Source organism: Monodon monoceros, unplaced genomic scaffold (assembly GCF_005190385.1).
Source record: "Monodon monoceros isolate NGI ecotype Baffin Bay Population unplaced genomic scaffold, NGI_Narwhal_1 Super_Scaffold_4, whole genome shotgun sequence".
NCBI classification, from domain to species: Eukaryota; Metazoa; Chordata; class Mammalia; order Artiodactyla; family Monodontidae; genus Monodon; species Monodon monoceros.
The window spans coordinates 48,830,889-48,852,351 of record NW_021703781.1 but is presented as its reverse complement, the minus strand read 5'-3'; the positions used below and the strand labels follow the sequence as shown (position 1 = coordinate 48,852,351).

The following is a 21,463-nucleotide window of genomic DNA, read 5'->3' as shown; positions in this document are numbered from 1 at the left end:
AAATGAAATAATCACAGGATGAATAAATATTAACAAATTAGTAATGACTACATGTGTAGTAAAAGTGTAGTGAAAAAGGAGAGATCATGCGGGCTGGAAAGGTTTATGTCACTTGCTGTTCCAGTTACTATTGCTGAGTAACAAACTACCCCCCAAATCTTAGTGACTTAACATAACAAGCATTTTATTATGCTCACAGATTCCATGGGTTAGGAATGCAGACAAGGAACAGTAAGGATGACTTCATTCCACTCTATCCAGGACCTCAACTGGGATGACTTGAAGGCTGAGAATGAGACTCAACAGCGGGGAATTAGAATCACCTGGAGGTTTCTTCACTCACATGTCTGGATAGGCAGACTCCCCATATGGCTTGGCTTCCCCACAGCATGGTGGCTACAGGGTACCTGGACTTTTTACATGGCAGCTCAGGCCTCCAAGCATGTGTGTTCCATGCATTAAGGTGGAAACATTGCCTTTTATGTCCTAGCCTCAGAGTCTCACAACATTGTTTTCCCTGTCATCTACTGGTTAAAGCAGTCACAAGCCTGCCCAGATTCCAGGGGAGGGGACATAGATCTCCACTTCTTAAGGACAGAAGTGTCAAGAAATCTGTAGTCATTAAAAGAAATCACCATCTTGCTAATAATAAATAATGGAAAAATTATCTATAAAAAATACGGGCCAGGGGTTTGAGAAAATAAGAAGAGGTTCGATGGCCACTATTTCACTTATCTTTACATCTTGAGCAAATTACTTAACTTTTGTAAATCCTAGTTTTTCATCTATGAAAAGAGCATCATCATCACTTAGAGAGCTGTTCTGAGCATTACACAAGTTTCTACCGTTAATGTAAAATACCTAACAGTACTTGGTACCTAGTAGGTGCTCAAAAAAAGTTAGTTTCCTTGCACCTACTAGTGTTGGGTACTTAGTAATGCTCAATAAATGTTTACAGTTCTTAAATGAACTGTATTGAGACAATTAGTATAATCTCAAGCCTTTCAAATTGCCCAATTAGCTTAACTTAATTGTAGTTATTTGCATGTAAGGGAGAAAAAAATTGGGTATTAAACATTCACAGAATAATTTTTTAAAACATGAAACAGTGGTGAGATGGAAAGGGGGTCATATTTAATGTGCAGCAATTAGTCATGGCAATAATATATATCTCTCTTTAGCCTGCTGAACAGCATTAGGGGCAGGTACCCAAGATGGCAAATGCTTATGGCCTACAGAACTAAACCATTACACACATTAATGATACCACTTATATGTCAATTTCTCAAAGCAATATAAAAGTGTTTATTATTACCACTTTGCATTTTGCCCCAGTGTTCATCATCAGCCCCCTCTGTTTCATGTCTCACTACCTTTACTGAATCTCTGCAATTCTAGAAGGCAGCTGGATAAAGGAGGCTTAAAGCTCAGAACTGTATAAGCATCCCATAATGCTCAACCCACTTCCCTTCTATCACCAGGCAAAGAAAATTTGGAGTCTCACTGCTCCCATCTTCTACTACATTCCCTATCTGCTGCACTCAGACTGCTACATATGATTTCTCTTGCTTTTCTGGGATGCCTCTAACATAGGCAAAAAGGGAACAAGATACCTAACAAAATTTTAAAAACCAGTATCAAGGGACCCCTTTCCTCCAAACTCACAGAGCTAAACAACTTGGTGAAATTCTAGATTTTTTTTTTAAATGGCTATTCTTTTAAAATCCTAATTGAAATCTACCTTTAAAATCAATGGTATACTTAATTTCCCTTTTTACTCTACAGAATTTCATTAAAATAAAGAAGATGTTATTTCGCATTTTCCTAGATTTTTTAAAAAGCAATATGGGACAATTAAAATATTAACCAAAATTTGAGATGGAGAGAGGGTCCAAAAATCTAGAAAATTTGAAGTCATGAAAGAAAACAAATGCTGTATTTATCTGAAGGCAGAAAAATTATAAAAGTGATGATGATGAAACTATTCACATTATAGTCAAATAAAGTCATTATATGCTTTCTGGACAAAGTGATTCAAAACCCACTAATTTTCTAAAAAAAGAACTAAGCAAAAATAAACGGAAAAAACTCAAAATTTATTTATTACGTTTTGCTGTTACTATTTAGAAATTTGCTGATTGATCTACTTTTCTGAGGTGACATCAAGAACAGGTTCCACTTTTCCCATATACTATCCAGATTAAGATAAATTTAAATGAAGTTTGGGAGAGGAGTGTTTTTTATTTTTAGAAGCTTATTAGTACTTTCAACAGGCTATAATAACAAAGAAATCTAAGGCAGTCAGTGGCTGTGCTGTGTGAAAGAAAAATTTCGGACAGCAGTTCTAGGCAGAAACGTGTTTCTTTTCTTTTTTTTTTGGCTGCATTGGGTCTTCGTTGCTCTGTGCAGGCTTTCTCTAGTTGTGGTGAGCGGGGGCTACTCTAGTTGCGGTGCACAGGCTTCAGTAGCCACTTCATTGCAGTGGCTTCTCTTGTTGCATAGTACGGGCTCTAGCCTCGCGGGCTTCAGTAGTTGTGGCATGCCGGGCCCTAAAGAGCATGGGCTTCAGTAGTTGTGGCGCATGGGGTTAGTTGCATGTGCGATCTTCCCAGACCAGGGATCAAACCTGTGTCCTCTGCATTGGCAGGCAGACTCTTAACCACTGCGCCACCAGGGAAGTCCAGAAACATGTTTTAAAGTTAACACCTGAAAGGACTTTGCTAAGGACTAAGGATTCCGCTTATTTTATAAACCAGACAAATATAATCATTACAAATCAGGTGCATGACCTGACTCACTACATTTTATTTTTAAAGAAATAGGAGCAAGGAAAGAAACACAGAAAAAGATTTCATTGTAACTTTTCCTGTATTTATACACAAGGATACACTGAATTATTTGGTAAGATATTTCTAAAAGAGATCATTAATTGTTATTCAGAGGCTGTTAAGAAAATTAGTTTGGACTTCCTGGGTAGTTATACTACAGGTGAAACTGAAATACTCTTCAATCCTTATGACCTGACCAGAAAGTCAAGAACATATCAACTAACTCCTAAATTAAATTTTAAAAGATTCAGCTTACAAACAAAGCAATTAAATTCCTCCTTTGCTTGTTAAAGAAACAGTGCCCTCTGGAGACAGAAATGTACGCCACATAACTTGAGAACTATTTTTTATTTCAATGTACAAGAAGTAAGTGATACCATGCTATCAGTGGTTCTTTTTTTTTCTTTTTTTTCCGGTATGCGGGCCTCTCACTGTTGTGGCCTCTCCCGTTGCGGAGCACAGGCTCCGGATGCACAGGCTCAGCGGCCATGGCTCACGGGCCCAGCCGCTCCGTGGCATGTGGGATCCTCCCGGACCGGACCCACGTCCCCTGCATTGGCAGGCGGACTGTCAACCACTGCGCCACCAGGGAAGCCCTATCAGTGGTTCTTAACCACAGGTGTGCAACAGAATCACCCTAAGAACTTTTTTAAACAGACATATGCACAAACTCCATGCTAGACCTCACAGGCCAATAAGCATGTGTGTTCTGAATAAAAGATAAGTAGTAATATCACTGAGTATTTTAGTAAACATCTATGATTTACTGTCTATCATCCATTCCTCCTTCTTGGAAAAGTCCCCAGATGCATTTTGGAAAAATCACTCTGCTCCCATTCACAGCTCTATTTGGTCTGGATAGGACTGATCTAGTGCCAAGGATGGATCCTGATGAGTTTAAGTCAACTAACCATGGTCATCCTCTTACCCACAGGTAGTTCCTTAGCAGCTAGTAGAGGGACACACTCTTTTAGATGATAGTGCATGAGGATATAAGGTTTGGAACTGTGACCTCGCAGCCATTTTACTACCAAAGGAGAAAGCCTATAGCTGCTGCCCCACCATGTACAGTCTGAAGATGAGGCCAAAACTGCATAAAGTGGAGTTCAAAGATAAAAGGACTCTGGGTCCTTGGTGACATTTCCTGAGCAGTTGGCTCTGCCTTACATGGAATCTGACCTATTCTTGGACTTTCCAGTCATAGTGGCTAATAATTTCCCTCTATTGTTTAAGACGGTTCGAGTTGGGTTTTCTATCAGTTCTTGTCAATTTTCTTTTAGTTTCCTTGATTAATACAAGTGGCTTAAAACATTTTATTGAACATTCTAGATGAAGAAAGGTTACATTTAATATTACTCATTTGGAGCAAGGGGAACACTTCTATGACATTTTTCTGAGCCTTAAAAATCTAAGCAGGAGATGAAGTTGGAATTGTCAAAATGAAGGTGTCCTCCCTAGCTAATTTCTTCCTGCTTTAATTCAAGAAGTGATGCTTTGATAACCTATGCTATTGATCTGGAAATTTCTAAATGTTAGTAGCATATAGCATCCAACTCGTTAGTCAACGTCACTAGTGATACTATAGACAGAGGGAAAAAAAGTAGATAAGACTAAACATAGAAACCTAGTAATCAGTTATGATGCGGTAAGGGATATGACAGGAGCAGTTAAAAAGAAATACATCTAAGATAACTCCAGATTTTCCAGGAAAGGAAGCAAGAAAAATGGTGGTACCACCATAAAAAATCAGACAGGCAGAAAGAGGAGCCAATTTTAAAAATTACGATTTTTTATTTACATATTTTAGATATCAGTGTGACAATTAAGGAAAGCTGTTTTAGTCTTGTATTTGGCACCTAAATCAATAAAAAGAAAAATGATTTGCTTCCTTATGCTTCAACTTAATTTAATGAAATGGCTACTTATCACTAGGTTTTTCATTATACAATATTACTGTGATTCAAAAATAAAAGTTGTAGGTTTTAGGATATGCTTGGTTGCCTTATATACATGCAAATCATATATTACCTCTTGACCAATAACACTCTGGATTAAAGAAAGCTCAAGATCTGCTCCACAATGAACTAAGAGGTCAAATGTAAAAAGTGAAAGAAAGTTTATATTAATTATAAGAACTGAAGTTTTCATAAAGTTCTAGAAAACTCTTTTTTTTTTTTGGCCACGCCACGGGCCGTGAGGGATCTTAGTTCCACACCGGGAATCAAACCCATGCCCCCTGCAGTGGAAGTATGGAGTCTTAACCACTGGACTGCCAGGGAAGTCCCTAAAAGATATTTCTTCATAAAAGAACATAGTCAACATGTAGTATAAATCAGGGATGCATAATCTCATAGCTCTAAAGTCAACAGGTCACAAATAGTATACTAACTGTTCCATTAGAGATACAGATTACTGTAGGAGTTACAGTTAATTACACCTAAACAATTTCCATGGGGCAAATCCAAAACTCTTCTTAAGATAACTAGAGTTAGATAATAAAAGCTGGGACTTCCCTGGTGTCCAGTGGCTAAGACTCTGTGCTCGCTATGCAGGGGGCCCGAGCTTGATCCCTGGTCAGGGAATTAGATCCTGCATGCCGCAACTAAAAAGATTCCACATGCTGTAACGAAGACTGAAGATCCCGAGTACCACAATTAAGACCCAAAGCAGCCAAATAAATAAATATATAAAAAAAAAAAGATAATAAAAGCTAAAGTAGCACACAGAAAGCTACGGCTCAGATGAGAGAAAAAGAAGCTGAAGACAGAATTTCAGGAAACTGATACCAACTGTCGAGAAAGAATTATATTTTCCCCCGGAAGAAACATTCAAAACACATGTAAACCAAACATGATTTTTAAACAAAATATGCATGCTTATTAACACAAAATAAATAAATATGATTTTATATCCCTTCTGCTGGGTCATTGCATTTTAGGTTCAGGATCTCTGAACTTTCTGATCTTGAGCTTTCTAGCTTCTAAGAACGGGTTTATACCAGTTCTTCCCTTCCCTCATCTCTGCTGATTGCAACCCTACCCATGCTCCAAATTGATGCAATACCCAAATGCCTTCAGGGTCCAGGCAGGGAAACATAAACGAGTATGACTGGCAAGGTGACTGTGGCAGGCAGGATGACTATGGAGCATAAATCGAATCTAAAGGTGAGATTCCAAATGCTATAAAACCAAATCAAACATGTCTACAGGACCACATTTTTCTATTTGTTATACACTGTGGTTATTTCTTTGTAGTTATCTGCCCTTTTAGATTAAAAAATCCTAGTGGTTAAGAACCATTCCACAACCCTTCCTCAGCAACTAGCACAGTACAACAGAAATAGATTTTTGCTCTATAAATATGATTTAATATATCCTCCCCGTCCAAAACTATCAGTTTAGATGAAAAGTTCCAAGCAATTATTGATTTGTCCCAGAAAAATGTCCTTTGGGGGACTTCCCTGGTGGCAGTGGTTAAGAATCCGCCTGCCAATGCACAACTCCTGAAGCCGAAACTAAATAAATAAATATATTTTTTAAAATGTCCTTTGGGACACAATCAAAGCCTCACTTTAGATAGGACAAAGTTTTTTTTTTTTTTTTTTTTTTTTGGCTGCGTTGGGTCTTCATTGCTATGCATGGGCTTTCTCTAGCTGTGGCGAGTGGGGGCTACTCTTTGTTGCGGTGAGTGGGCTTCTCATCGCGGTGGCTTCTCTTGATGCGGAGCACGGGCTCTAGGCACGCGGGCTTCAGTAGTTGCGGCATGTGGATTCTGTAGTTGTGGCACATGGCCTCAATAGTTGTGGCTCATGGGCTCTAGAGCGCAGGCTTAGTTGTGGTGCATGGACTTAGTTGCTCCGCAGCACGTGGGATCTTCCCGGAGCAGGGATCGAACCCACGTTCCCTGCATTGGCAGGTGGATTCTTAACCACTGTGCCACCAGGGAAGTCCCAGGACAAAGTATTTCATTTCTTGCTCCTTACCAAAGTAGGTCCTAGAAAAACCTAAGTCTACCACAAAGCCACTTACTAAGCTACTCCACTTCTAACAATAGGCCAAAAAGGGCAATATATGTTTTGAACTAGAATCAGAGTCTACACTAATTAAAAATCCAGCTTCTGGATTATCTGGGACTGTTGTAAATCATTATAAATTGAATCATTTTCTAATTCTCAAATTACCTCCTTTTTCTTTTAAAAAGGCAAGTGTTACATATTTACCTTTCCAGTTTTCAGGGACTTCTGTATCTCAAAAGTTTTTAAGAATGTCTAGGGGCTTTGGAGTAGCATCTGCCACTTCTTAGGTAATCTAGGTTGTTTGTGATCAGGTTTGCACATCATCTGATATAAACAGCTTTTTAAAGTATCCTCAACCATTTCCTTCCCTATTCTGTTTCTGCTTTCCACACCTTTATAAGAGGCATTTGCTGTAAGCAACTGACTACTGATGATAAATTACAGAAAAACAGAAAGCTGAGCACATTCATGTATCAATGGGGTCCATAAATTTTGTGATCTTCTTCTTTTGCTTATAGAGCTGAAAAATACTTTTTTTTTTCTGTTAGCTTTTATATTTTTGGCGAAGTAGCATCCCCATTTTTTACTTTTCTGTATAATTAAACTAATTATTTATTCAATAAATATTTAAGCTTTGGCTTTTTGCTTTTTTCTGATCTTTTAGGACTTTATGTCATTCAAATGTATTAAATCAGCTGCAAGCATGAAACTGCTTTATGCAGCCCTCTCTAATGCGGGGAAGATAAGGAGAAGCTGGTGGTAATGAGTGACAAAAGAAATAAATGTCACATACCTTTTAAAAATGACAACCAAGTTGCATAAATAAAACACGAAGTTGTACAAAGGAACACTCCACCAGTAACACAAGACTATGTACAAAGCACATGAGTAATCAGAAGTTGAAATGTAATTAATCAGTCAAGAAATAATATTGCAAGTGTTATAGCAAAGCAGAAATAAATCAACTTTATATGTAAAATAATGTAACAGTTATAACTTAAATGAGAAATTTTTAAACTTCCTAATACCTTACTAGTTTTAAAAGTATGATTATATCAGTTTATGAATTTATATCTTTACCACTAAAAATTAAATAAATAAGAATTTTATTTTATTCATACAATAACACCTCAGTTATTCAGAGGTCACATTTGCAGTCAATAATCAAGAAGAAAGCAAAAACAAGTCTCTGAGTAGCTGAAAATAAATTGTAGTAAATTTTATAATGGAATACTACACTGAACTGAAAATAAACTACAGCCACATGCAGCAACACAAATGAAATATTCCAAAATATCACATTGAGTGAAAGAAGTGAGATACACAAAAAGATGCACTATATATGATTCCATATAAATAGTGCCCCAAACAGACAAAACTAATCAGTACTATTAAGAGTACTGAAAGGCAGAGATGATAACTGGGAAGAGGGATGAGGAAGGCTTCTACAATACTACTTATCTAATGTTTTATTTCTTGATTTCATAACTACATGGGTGAGTTCACTTTTTTCAATTTAAATATAATTTAGTTTTTAGAGCAGTTTTAGGTGCATAGCAAAATTGAGAGAAAGGTACAGTGATTTCCCATATACCTCCTGACCCCACACTGCCACTGTCAAATGCCCCCCAGTGAGGTATATTTGTTACCATAAATGAACCCACATTGAAATATCATTATTATTCAAAGGCCATCGTTTAAATTAAGGTTCACTCTTGGTGCTGTATATTCTATGGGCTTGGACAAATGTATCAAGACATATATCGACCATTACAGTATCATACAGAGTGTCTAAATTATGTGCATGTTTTAGTGTTTCGTGGAAGACAGACTTGTGAGCAATGAAATTGGATATTTAGCTGAGGAGATTTCTAAGCAAAGTATTGAAAGAGCAGCTTGGTTCATACTGACTGCTTATAGTAAAATGAGAAAAGAGAGAAATGAATTGAATAAAAAATTGTTAAGCAAAAAGGAATTAGAACTTAAAGATGTGGAAAATTCTCAACTTGTCCATATTGCAAAAATTGAGAAAGCAGGTTAGCAAGAGAACTCCAAGGGTAAAGCTAAACTATCACTTGGTAAAGAGATTATGGGGGACCTCCCTGGTGGTGCAGTGGTTAAGAATCCACCTGCCAATGCAGGGGACAGGGGTTCGATCTCTGGTCTGGGAAGACCCCACATGCCTCAAACCAACTAAACCCATGTGCTGCAACTACTGAGCCTGCGTTCTAGGGCCCATGAGCCACAACTACTGAGCCCGCGTGCCACAATTACTGGAGCCTGCGCGCCTAGAGCCTGTGCTCCGCAACAAGAGAAGCCACCGCAATGAGAAGCCCACGCGCCACAACGAAGAGTAGCCCCCGCTTGCGGCATCTAGAGAAAGCCCACGCACAGCAACGAAGACCCAACACAGACAAAAATAAATAAATAAATACATACATACATAAATAAGAAATTATGGGACTACATGAGCAGAAACTGCCAGTTTGAAAATGAAGGGAGGCTATTGGACTTCTTAGATGTTACAGGACAGGACCACAGAGCTAATAGCAACAACAATGTGCTATTCTTCAAGACAAGTGAATAATAACCCCTAAGGTAATTCAGAGATCATCAGAGCTGCCTCCTTGGTTCAAAAAGGGGGGCCACTGCCTCAGATTCAACAGGTCAGAAGGCAGCCACCCAGAGCCTTGTGGGTGGGCTCCCTCCAGGCAGAGCTGCAGAGGCACACCCCCCACCTCAGCAAGGCTAGAAAGCAGAATACTAAACCAAAGAGGATTAGTCTTGAGCCTTATGATCTAATGAAATTCACCATACTAAGTTTTGGACTTGCTTGGGACCTGTCACCCCTTTCCTTATTTTCTCTTTCTCCCTATTGGAATGGAACTTCTATCCTATGCCTGTCCCACAGTTATATCTTAGAAGCACATGACTTGTCTGGTTTCACAGGTTCGCAACTGGAGAGGAATTTTGCCTTAGAATGAATCATATCTGGAGTTTTACCCATATATGATTTAAATGACATTTAGATAAGATTTTGGACATAAGAACTTAGAGTTAGCGCTGGAACAAGTTAAGACTTTGGGGGCTCTTGGGATGAAATGAGTGTATTTTGGATGCAAGGACATGAATTTTGGGGATAAGGGCAGAATGTTATGGACTGAATTATGTGCCTCCAAAATTCATATGTTGAAGCCCTAACCCCCAGTGTGATGGTATTTGGAGATGGGGACTTTGGATAATTAGGTTTAGAGGAGGTCATGAGGAACAGGCCCCTCGTGATGGGATTAGCACCCTTATAAGAAAAGGAGGAGCCATCAGAGCTCTTCTGCTGTCTACCATATATGAGGACACAGTGATAAGGTGGCCATCCGTAAGCCAGTACCTACCATGCTGGTACCTTAATCTCTGACTTCCAGCCTCTAGAACTGTGAGAAAATAAATTTTTCTTGTTTAAGCCACATAGTCTATGGCTTTTTGTTTGTTTGTTTTTTATGGCAGCTTGAGCCACTTAATGCACTGATAAATAGGAAAGCTATTAACTTTCATACTTTAACCTTGCGCCTTGAATCTTTGTTATAGTTGCTAATTAGTTTCAGAAGGTTTTTTAAAAAATCCTTTCAGAGTTTCTACATAAACAGTCATATCATTTGCAAAGAAAAATGGTTTTACTTCTCCCTTCCCAATCGGTATATCTTTTATTTCTTTTTCTTACTACATTAGCTAGAACTTCCTGTATGATGTTGAAAAGGAGTGGTGAAAGGGAACATTCTTGCCTAGTTCCTAACGTTAGTGGGAAAGCTTCAAGTTTCTCACCATTAAGTATGATGCTAACTGTAGGTTTTTTGTAGATATTCTTTATCAAGTTGAGGAAGTTCTCCTCTATTACAAGTTTACTGATAGTTTTTATCAAGAATGGGGGTTGAATTTTATCAAATGCTTTTTCTGTATTTATTGATATAACCATGTGATTTTTCTTCTTTAGCTTGCTGATGTGATGGAATACATTAACTGATTTTTGAATGATGAACAAGCTTCGCATAGTAGGATAAATCCCACTTGGTTATGATGTAGAATTCCTTTTATAAATTGTTAGATTCAATCTGATAATATTTTGCTAAGGAGTTTTGCATCTATGTTCATGTCGGATATTGGTCTGTAGTTTTCTTTTCTTATAATGTCTTTGTTTGGTTTTGGTGTTAGGGTAATACTGGCCTCAGAGAATGAATTGAGAAGTATTCTCTCTGCTTCTATACGAAAGATATTGTAGATAATTGGTGTAATTTCTTCCTTAAATATTTGGTAGAATTCATCAGTAAACCCATCTGGGCCTGGTGCTTTGTTTCAGAAGGTTATTAATTATTGATTCCATTTCTTTAATTGATACAGGCCTATTCAGGTTGTCTATTTCTTCTTGTGTGAGTTTTGGCAGATTGTGTCTTTCAAGGAGTTTGTTCATTTCATCTAGTTTGTCAAATTTGTGAGCACAGAGTTGTTCATAATATTCGTTTTTATGCTTTTCTTTCTTGACCCACGTGTTATTTAGAAGTATGTTGTTTAATCTCCAAGTATTTGGAATTTTCCAGTTATCTTTCTGTTATTGATATCTTGTTTAACTCCATTGTGCTCTTACAGCAGACCCTGTATGATTTCTATTCTTTAAAATGTGTTAAGGTGTGTTTCATGCCCCAAAATGTGGTTTATCTTGGTGAAGGTTGCATGTGAGCTTGAGAAGAATGCATGTTCTGCTGTTGCTGGATAAGTAGTCTATAAATGTTGATCATATCCAGTTGATTGATGGTGTTGTTGAGTTCAACTATGTTCTTACCGATCTTCTGTCTGCTGGATCTGACCATTTCTGGTAAGAGTCGTGTTGAAGTCTCTAACTGTAACAGTGGATCCATCCATTTCTGCTTGAAATTCTATCAGTTTTGGCTTCACATATTTTGACCATCCATTGTCAGGCACATGCACATTAAGAACTGTTATGTCATCTTGGAGAAGTGACCCCTTTGTCATTATGTAATGGCCCACTTTATCCCTGATAATAACTTTCTTTGCTCTGAAGTTTGCTCTGTTTGAAATTAATATAGCCACTCCCACTTTTTGATTAGTGTTAACATGGTATATCTTTCTCCATCCACTAATTTTTTTGAATAATTTTCTTATTTATTTATTTATTTATTTATTTATTTGGCTGCACCGGGTCTTAGTTGCGGCACACGGGATCTTCGTTGCTGCATGCAGGATCTTTAGTTGCGGCATGTGGGATCTACTTCTCCGACCAGGGATTGAACCCAGGCCCCCTGCATTGGGAGCACGGAGTCTTAGCCACTGGACCACCAGGGAAGTCTCTCCATCCACTTATTTTTAATCTATGTGTGTCTTTGTATTTAAAGTGGTTTTTATAAACAACATATAATTGGGTCTTGTTTTATTGATCCACTCTGACAATCTCTGTCTTTCAGTTGGTGTTTTTAGACAGGAGATGTTTAAAGTGACTATTGATGGCTGGATTAATATCTACCATATTTGTTACTGTTTTCTATCTGTTGTGTTTGTTCTTTGTTTCTACTTCTGTGTTCCTCTTTTTCTGTCTTTTGTGTATTAATTGAGCATTTGTATGATTCCATTTTCTCTTCTTTCCTAGCATATTGGTTGTACTTTTTTCTTTTTTTTTTTTTTAGCTTTTTTTAGTGGTTGCCCTAGAGTTTCCAATATACATTCACAATTATTCCGTTTCCAATATACATTCACAATTATTCCAAGTCCACTTTCAAATAACACTAACACTACACCATTTCATAGGTAGTGTGAGTACCTTATAATTACAAAATAATCCTAATTTCTCCCTTCCTACCCTGTGTCATTGCTGTCATTCATGTAAACATACATAAGTACACATATATACACACAACTATATATATATATATAAAAGCATACATAATTGAACACGTTGCTATTATTCTTTTGAACAAACTGTTATCTGTTAGATCAATTAAGAATTTTACCTTCACTTGTACTTTCTCTGATGCTCTTCCTTTCTTTATATAGATCCAAGTTTCTAACCTATATCATTTTCTTTACCTCTAAAGAAGTTACTTTAACATTTCTTGCAAGGCAGGTCTACTGGCAACAAATTTCCTCAATTTTTGTTTGTCTGAGAAAGTATTTTTCCTTCACTTTTGAAGGATAATTTCATAGCATATAAAATTTTATGTTGGTGTTTTTCTCTCAACACTTCAAATATTTTCCTCCATTCTCTTCTTGCTTACATGGTTTATGAAGAGAAGTAAGATGTAATTCTTATCTTTGTTAGTCTAGGTAAGCTTTTTCCTCTAGATTCTCGAAGGATTTTTTATCTTTAATTTTGGGCAATTTTGAACATGATATGCCTAAGGTGTAATTATTTCGGTATTTATCCTGCTTGGTGTTCTCTAAGCTTTTTAAATCCATGGTTTGTTGTGTGACATAAATTTGGGAGAAATCTTTGTCATTACTGGATCAAATATTGCTTCTGTTCCTTTCTCTCTTTTTTCTCCTTCTAATATTCCCATTGCATGTATGCTACACCTTTTGTAGTCGTCCCACAGTTCTTGGATATTCTTGTTCAGTGTTTTTTTCTTTGCTTTTCTGTTTTGGAAGTTTCTATTGACAGATCCCCAAGCTCAGAGAGTCTTTTTTTCAGCCACGCCCAATCTACTGATAGGTCCACCAAAGGCATTATTCATCTCTGTTGCAGTGTTTTGTGATCTCTAGCATTTCTTTTTGATTCTTTCTTAAATTCTCCATCTCTCTGCTTACATTACCCATCTGTTCCTGCATGCTGTCTGCTTTATCCATTAAAGTACTTAGCATACTAATCATAGTTTTTTTTTAAAAAAATTCCTGGTCTGATAATTCCAATAGTCCTGACATACCTGAATATGGTTCTAATACCGTATCTATCTCTTCAAACTGTATTTTTTGTCTTTTAGTCTACCTTGTAATTTTTTCCTGATAGCTGGACATGGTGTACTGGGTGAAAAGAATTGCAGTAATTAGGCCTTTAGTAATGTGGCAGTAAGACAGTGGGAGAGGGGAAGTGTTCTTTAGTCCTACGATTAGGTCTTCAACTTTAAGTAAGCCTTTGCCCCTTAGCCGTGCACAAGTGCTTTTCATTTCCACCCCTCAAGTTGGACAGGATGGCCAGAGCAGGCTGGAATTGGGTGTTTCCCTTCTCCCATTAGTTTAGGCACTGGTAAATAGTTTATTTTGAGGTTAGGTCTTGTTGAGAAAAACAGAATGCTTAAAGAACAGAATGCTCTGGCCCCTGCTGGAAATGTAAGAGGATTTTCCTCAAATCTTCACTGGGAGAACCTGGTGCCCCCTCTAAGACTGGGTTCTCCTGGAGTTTTAACTCTCAAACTTGTCCATACTGATTTTCTAATATTCATTAATTATACTTCACGTTTTCCTACCCCAGTAATGATTTCTATGGGTTTCTACTCCATTAAGTTGTGATTCTCTGTATTTGCCTACTTCTCCAATTTTGGGGGCAGCAGTGTGTCCTGTGATCTCACTTCTCTGAAAGATCAAGGAAGAATTGATTTTTTCAGTTTTCTCAGCTTTTTACTTGTTGGGACAGAGTGATAACTTCCCAGCTCTTTACATGCCAGACTAGAAATTGGAAGTCTGTGTTCACTTTTTAATAATTAATTGAGCTATATCTATTTATAATTATTGCATTTATAAATTGTGTGTGCTTATATATGAATGTTACATTTAAAAAAGGAAGTTTTTATAGAGTCCACGTACCATGTCCTTGCTCCACAGGAAGAGAATTTCAAGCCCTTAATCAAAGATAATTTACCACTGTCACTTTAGCCATAATCCTAAAAACACTTTGTTACATACTCATCAATAGATTAAAAAAGGCAAACTGAAAAAGAATCGCAAGCATATTCTTTCTAGGCACTTACAGTTGCAATCACTGCCAGGACTCAAAAGGAAAGGACTCTTCGGGGTGGCAGGTTGGAAAAGCTCCAGGGAGCAAAGTTAAAAAGCTCTGATGCCAAAGAAAAAGAACTGGGCCATTTCTCTACACAGATTAAAAAGGGAATGGTATTCCCATTTTCCCCTCTATTCTGATGCAAATCTTTTCAGTTAGAAGTCTTATATTAGCTTCAAGTAGCTCTCAGTGTGGGTCCAGGTTAATTTCAAAAAGCTGTGGTACTGCTTGAGGGCAGGAACTACTTACTTTACCTCTTTTGTACCACTCACAGATTTAGTACAATGAAAGGCAAGCTAACAAGGCAGTCTATATAATATTTCATAAAGTAAACAAATATATAAAATCTACCACTTTGTATATGCATATGTGGGATTTTGGAGGGGAAGCAAATGGAGGTATGGGTAAAAGGATCATGTAAGTGCTTATTTCTATAATCATTAAGCAACTAAATAGAAATATATTTGATCAGGTCACTGGACTGAAAAGAATTAGGCTAAGAGGTTAACTAAGCAATCCTTGCTAATGTCTGTAATCAAGACTGTACTTTAATCATCTACAGATTGACTATTCACTGTGAATGGAAATTCCCCCAATCTCCCTCAGTAATTCACTTTAATGTTGATTTAATGATTCTCCCTGTTGAATTGCTTTCTCATAGTACAGTTTAAGACAAATTCCTCTTGAAACAGATCAAAGGAAGAGTTGAAGAACACTTAACCTTCAAATATTGAGCTTGAAATAACTCTTGTTTGTATATCATAAAACAGAAAGGGTTTCCTGAGTTCTGTGCAAAAATAAAACAAAAAATAAACAACAAGAAATAAGGATGTTCTACTATTTGTACAGGCTGGACTTGATTTCCTAGAAAACCCAAGGGGTATCCTATGGCAGTTGTAGCTTCAACTAAATATCTACAACTTAATAAGTACCACTGGAACGATGGACCAGAGCTAACATTTCTAAACATTTCCTCTCAACAGGCAGATTTTGAGAAGTGTAGTTCCAAGATTCCTTAATCTGAGGCGTCATGTTCCAGTATCTGTGGTTCTTTGACTTACAACTGATAAGAAAAATTGCTTGAAGATCCCTAGATACACCAGATGTCAACGCATTTCATGTTTTAATCAAAGTACAGAGCAAGCCTCTTAAATATAATGTCAATAGTTAAATATGCTTACAACTCCATTCCCTAGTAAATCCCTTCTTGACAGCGTATGAGTAACACATGGACATAAGGACAGAGAGCAAGAAAGAAAGAAGAAGGATTGTGTAAAATCTAATATTGAAGCAAAGAATCAATCTGTGGATAAATAAATGTCTACAAATTTGTAGAGTCTCCTCCTATATTATGGTACTTATTATATCATATTGTCAATTGTCTTTTTATAGTTTTTTCTCCCGTGAGCTCCTTGAGGGCAGGGATACATTTCTATATTTTCAGCATCTAATAGAGCGCTCAGAGCACAGATCATGTACAACAAATGGCACTGTGCTAAGTATCCCCTTTAATCCTTAGAATAATGGTATGAGGTAGATAATATATTGCTATTCTAATTTTGTAGATAATAAAACCAGGAATCATTAAAATGAAAGAATGTAGCCAAAGTCACACAGCAGTCTAACTCCAGAGTATATGCGCTTAATTACTGTACTATACTATCTGAATAAATGAACGCCTGTTTTGTCCAGCTTCTGTCTCGTTTTAATAAATAATTTTATTAATTCATTCACTCAGATATCATCTGCATTTGTGTCTTATGGAGTAGGATGACAACATGGGCTCAAGAATCATCAGAGGAGCATAAGATTTGGGGGCCAGGCAGATAACTTTAGGAACCAAGGGTCTTTTCTGGACTTCACACTTTCAAAGTCTGGTTACTCTTTTTTGTTTTTATTTTTGGGGGTTTTCTGGTTGCACCACGTGGCACGTGGGATCTTATGAGTTCTCCAACCAGGGATCAAACCTGCGTCCCCTGCATTGGAAGTGCGGAGTCTTAACCACTAGACTGCAAAGTCTGGTTACTGTTAACATTAAATTAGTTATATCTAAATACAAGTATACTGAATTTTTTAACTGTAAATGATTATACTATAATTTTAGGAGATAAATTGGGTAATTTATAATATAGCAAGAGTAGGGAAGATGATAATTCTTTTTAATAGAAAACTTAGAAAGGGCTATGAGGTTAAACTAGCAAGCCTATTTTATAGATAAGGGATCAGCAAATGGTTTATATTAGTTTAACAAACTATTCAATGCAAAAGGATTTATTTTGCTAGACTATGCCAGTGTCTCATTTACATGATTCCCAAATCAATAAAATAATAAAAGTTTATATAACAAATTTATGAAATTATTTAATTCATAATGCTTAAAACAACCATTAATTAATGTTTTGTTATATCCCATGGTATTATAAAAACAAAAATCTGTCCATTCAGAAAAGAGTAGGACTTGAATAACATGTAATAAGGCAATATTATCAGAGGCAATAAAGGATGTAAAGCAAATCTTACACTTGTCTAATTCTTCTTACAATTTTAATTTCCAAACATACACACACTTATATATATTACATATACAATTAACTATTAAACTGTGAGACATGAAAGAAAATCAAGTTAGACTGATTCAGCACTACTCTAAGTCTTCAAAACATGAAGAAAATGTAATATAGCTATAGAAAATCAATATACTTTTCTTCATTTTAACAAGATGTTTAATGCCAAAAAGGAACCGACATTTATTTGCTCATTGTTGACATTGATTACCACTAATTTTCAATTGTTAGAAATATAATGGAATCATGTGTATTACAAAAATTGTCTTTACTTTTTAAAAGTTTGCTTACAGTAACTGAAATAAAAACTTTTAGTCAGATTTTTACATACCTTAAAAGTAGAGAGCCCATAAAGTCTTGTGGTATGAACAGTTTCTTGAGAAATATTTGTAATGTTAGTTATAAAGTCCTCAAGGTATTTGCAAGCTTGTTCCAGGTGTGTGGTGTTTATAATGATTTGCACTAGCTAGAAAATAGAAAATGCCTCCAGTGAAATGCAGGTTACATGTATACAAAGCCATTTGATTTTTAAAATTAGGATTATTACTTCCAGCAAGTGTACCACTTCTGCATAATTATAGCATTATAGGATACAACTGATTATCTGATTTCAAAAGCCTGCTGTAAATACTACTTATGAATGCTATCATCTAAAAAAAATAACCAAGAGTCTAACTAGCAACTTTTCAAAGCATTTTGTCAAATTTTATACATTCACCAAGTAAAAAAAATTAGTATTGTCACTTTTCATGTAAAGTCTGGCAAACATGAATCTCCATATATCTTCTAACATCATCAGCGATCCACTATTCCCCATGTAAACCCTTTTCCCTCACTTCACTGGAATTTACAATGACGCTTTTATTTTAAAACAAACCCACTTCTATTAATAAATTTAAAATGGAAAGCTAGTTTTATAGGATGATGTTCAGCAATAAATTAATTTATAATAATTGTTTCATATAATGAAACATTTAGCTATAAATATCTTTTTAACCTACCTCTGTCAAACCTATGTGAGGTTTTTTAATAAGATTCAGTAAACAGCTACTCAAAGTTCTGGTCAGCAGCAGATTTGTTGATTTTCTAAGCATATCATCTACTTCTGTTGAGCTAAAAACAAAGGTTGATATTATTAAGGTTTCCACAAGGGTTACAATTAGTTAGCTTCCTAAATAATTTAATGCAATTTACTCTAATTCCTTTATATCTTTAAATAAATTACAATCATTCATATCTATTAAATCACATATTTCAATTCAATTTAGTTTCACAAAAGGGATACTTTCCATAAAGTAGAATGTTCATTTATAGAATAATTTAAATGTATTCAATTAACCATTACAGTAAAACCATGGAGTACTTAGTATAAGGAAATAAAACTATTCTTAAATTATGACTCCATTATGGTACAGCCACTTTCAAAGACACTTTATATACAACTATAACTAAAATTACTTTTAAAATACAAATTGATGTGAACCCTCTGGATACAATTGCTAGATTTGATTTTAATATAACTAAGCTATCCATTTCCATTGAGAATTTTTTTAAAAAAGATTCAAAGAAATTAATTGCCTTACACTAGTTTTAATTTGGGAGAGGAACTAACCCTATGATGTTTATTAACATCCTAAAAATTACTAGCCTAGCACTAAAAAGCTTATTATTTTCTTCTAACCACTAGGCCTTCAATTTAAGTAAGTCATGATTTTTTGTATATAGCCTCATTATCAAAACGGTTAAGCTGTCCTTAGACCAAGTTTTCTCAGTCTCAGCAACATTGACATTTAGGCTAGATAATTCTTTGTTGTGGAGCTGTCTTGTACCATTGAAAGATGTTTAGCAGCATCCCTGTCCTCCACCCGCCTGATGCAAGTAGCACTCTTCCCCCTAGTTGTGACAACCCAAAATGTCTCTAGACAGTGTCAAATATACCCTGGGGGGCAAAACTGCCCCAGATGAGACTCACTGCCTTAAACACAGTCTAACATTTTAATTTTAGAACCCTTTCACTTTTTACTTTATTAAAACATTACTCTTAAAAATCTATGAGGTATAAATATTTACTAGTTTACATTTATTTTAAATATGCAAATAGAACAAGATTTGACAAAACACAGGTAATTTTCACTACTATTCCAGTGTTCTCCATTTTAATGCAGGTGCTCTTCAATTTCTGCTAACCCTAATTCTGGCAGACCTGAGGAGAATATGCCTCACTGATTTCGTATCTGAAGTCAAGACTTCCCAGGGAATAGCATATATATACCAGTAGGGTTTCAGGGTTACACAGTAGCAAACTCTCTGCCAGAAATCAGTCGTGTCCCTAGAACAAGCAACGTACTCACACCGATATAAAGGAGGTGGTTGCCAACTCCTCTGGTTTCCTTTCTGACACACTCAAATTATGCTTAAAGACACCCTGTATAGCATCCTCTTCAGATGAAAAGTTATGCATGACAGATAATGTCTTTTGTTTAATTCCCCTGAAATTCCTTGAATGCTAAATCAATGCATAAGTAAAAGCAGAGAAAGAAAACCTATCAGCACCTACATCCTATTCCTGCCAGCAAGATTTACCCAACAGTGACCAGGATTTTCTCCAAGAGGTTTTTATCCTAACTGAGCAATTTTTTTTCCTTAACTCCTTCTCTTTTGAGCTTATAACCTGTACTCTTCCCAATTTTTAAATAACAAATAACACAGTAATTAAATCTCAATATACAATAAATCTCCTAAATTATTTGAGAGCTTAGCCTCTTATGAAAACTGAAAATTTCTTAAAGATCATATTAGATCCAGATGTTTTCTCTGCAACCAAATAACTGAGACTTTAGAGTCTCATCATGAAATCACTTAATTCTCTGGCCCTGCTCTTATTCACATATAAAAAGAACCCCAAACATTTTTACTATAAGAGCTCCAAAGCATCTTTTTGGTCTAAAAACCTAACTGCAAAATATGTTTAAACATAATAAAAGAGCTTTAAACCCAGAAAGTTATTTTTCCATAATTCTTTAATGACAAATTAAAAAAAAAAAAACTCAGCTCAATTTTAGGCCACAGATGTAAATTTTTAAAACAAAAATATGTCAGAAAGCTGATAATCTAGAATAAATTTAAATTTACATATTTTAATACTAACTATGCTTTCTGTATTCTGAACTACAAAATGAAAATAGCCAATGTTATTTAGTAAAGCTAATTTTTAAAAATGTAAGTATAAAAAGCCTTGCTAAATGAAAAACAGTATCATAGTAAAATAGAATGACTGGATATTGAACTAACAAAGATGACAAATATTTTTATCAAAGACAGAAGGAAAAAATAGATAATCTTTTCTGCTGTAGCATTAGTATACAACATTTACCTTTTAGAATGCTAGGAGTTCATGCACAAAAAGAGCCAGAACTGAGGGGGCAATTCTAGTTCTAGTCAGTCAGTAGGGAAGCTTTAGGGATAATTACACATAATATTATGACTAAGGGCTTTTACCTTTGGTGTTATAAATGTGGTAAAAAATCAAATAACAGGACTTCCCTGGTGGCACAGTGGTTAAGAATCCACCTGCCAGTGCAGGGGACACAGGTTCGAGCCCTGGTCCGGGAAGATCCCACATGCTGCAGAGCAACTAAGCCCGTGCGCCACAACTACTGGGCCTGCGCTCTAGAGCTCGCAAACCACAACTACTGAGCCCCCACACGCCACAACTACTGAAGCCTGCGTGCCTAGAGCCTGTGCTCCACGACAAAGACAAGCCACCACTATGAGAAGCCCGTGCACCGCAACAGAGAGCAGCCCCTGCTTGCCACAACTAGAGAAAGCCTGCACATAGCAACGAAGACCCAGTGCAGCCAAAAATAAATAAATAAATAAATTTACTTATTTTTAAAAATCAAATAACAATTAGAGATCCACTGTCTCTTCTCTGTAAATAAACAAAATAAAAGTTAATTCCAAACTGCTAAATTTCTATACTTTCTACAGTTTACTTCCAATCTACCATCCACATTGTGGCCAGAGTAAACTTTCTAAAATATTACTCCAGTCATGTCGTTTCTTA

The 21,463-nt window shown here is 36.2% G+C and overlaps 1 protein-coding gene across 1 annotated transcript in view; it reads right to left on the bottom strand.

Annotated features, from left to right (window-relative positions):
- EXOC6 (exocyst complex component 6) overlaps nucleotides 1–21,463 on the bottom strand; it is a 193,302-nt gene that overhangs the window by 80,761 nt on the left and 91,078 nt on the right. Inside the window, exons 16-17 of the mRNA XM_029245876.1 lie at nucleotides 18,399–18,510; nucleotides 17,729–17,863 (exon numbers count right to left, since the gene is read on the bottom strand). Coding sequence (XP_029101709.1) covers nucleotides 17,729–17,863; nucleotides 18,399–18,510 — 247 coding nt within the window. The remainder of the gene's footprint in view (nucleotides 1–17,728; nucleotides 17,864–18,398; nucleotides 18,511–21,463) is intronic.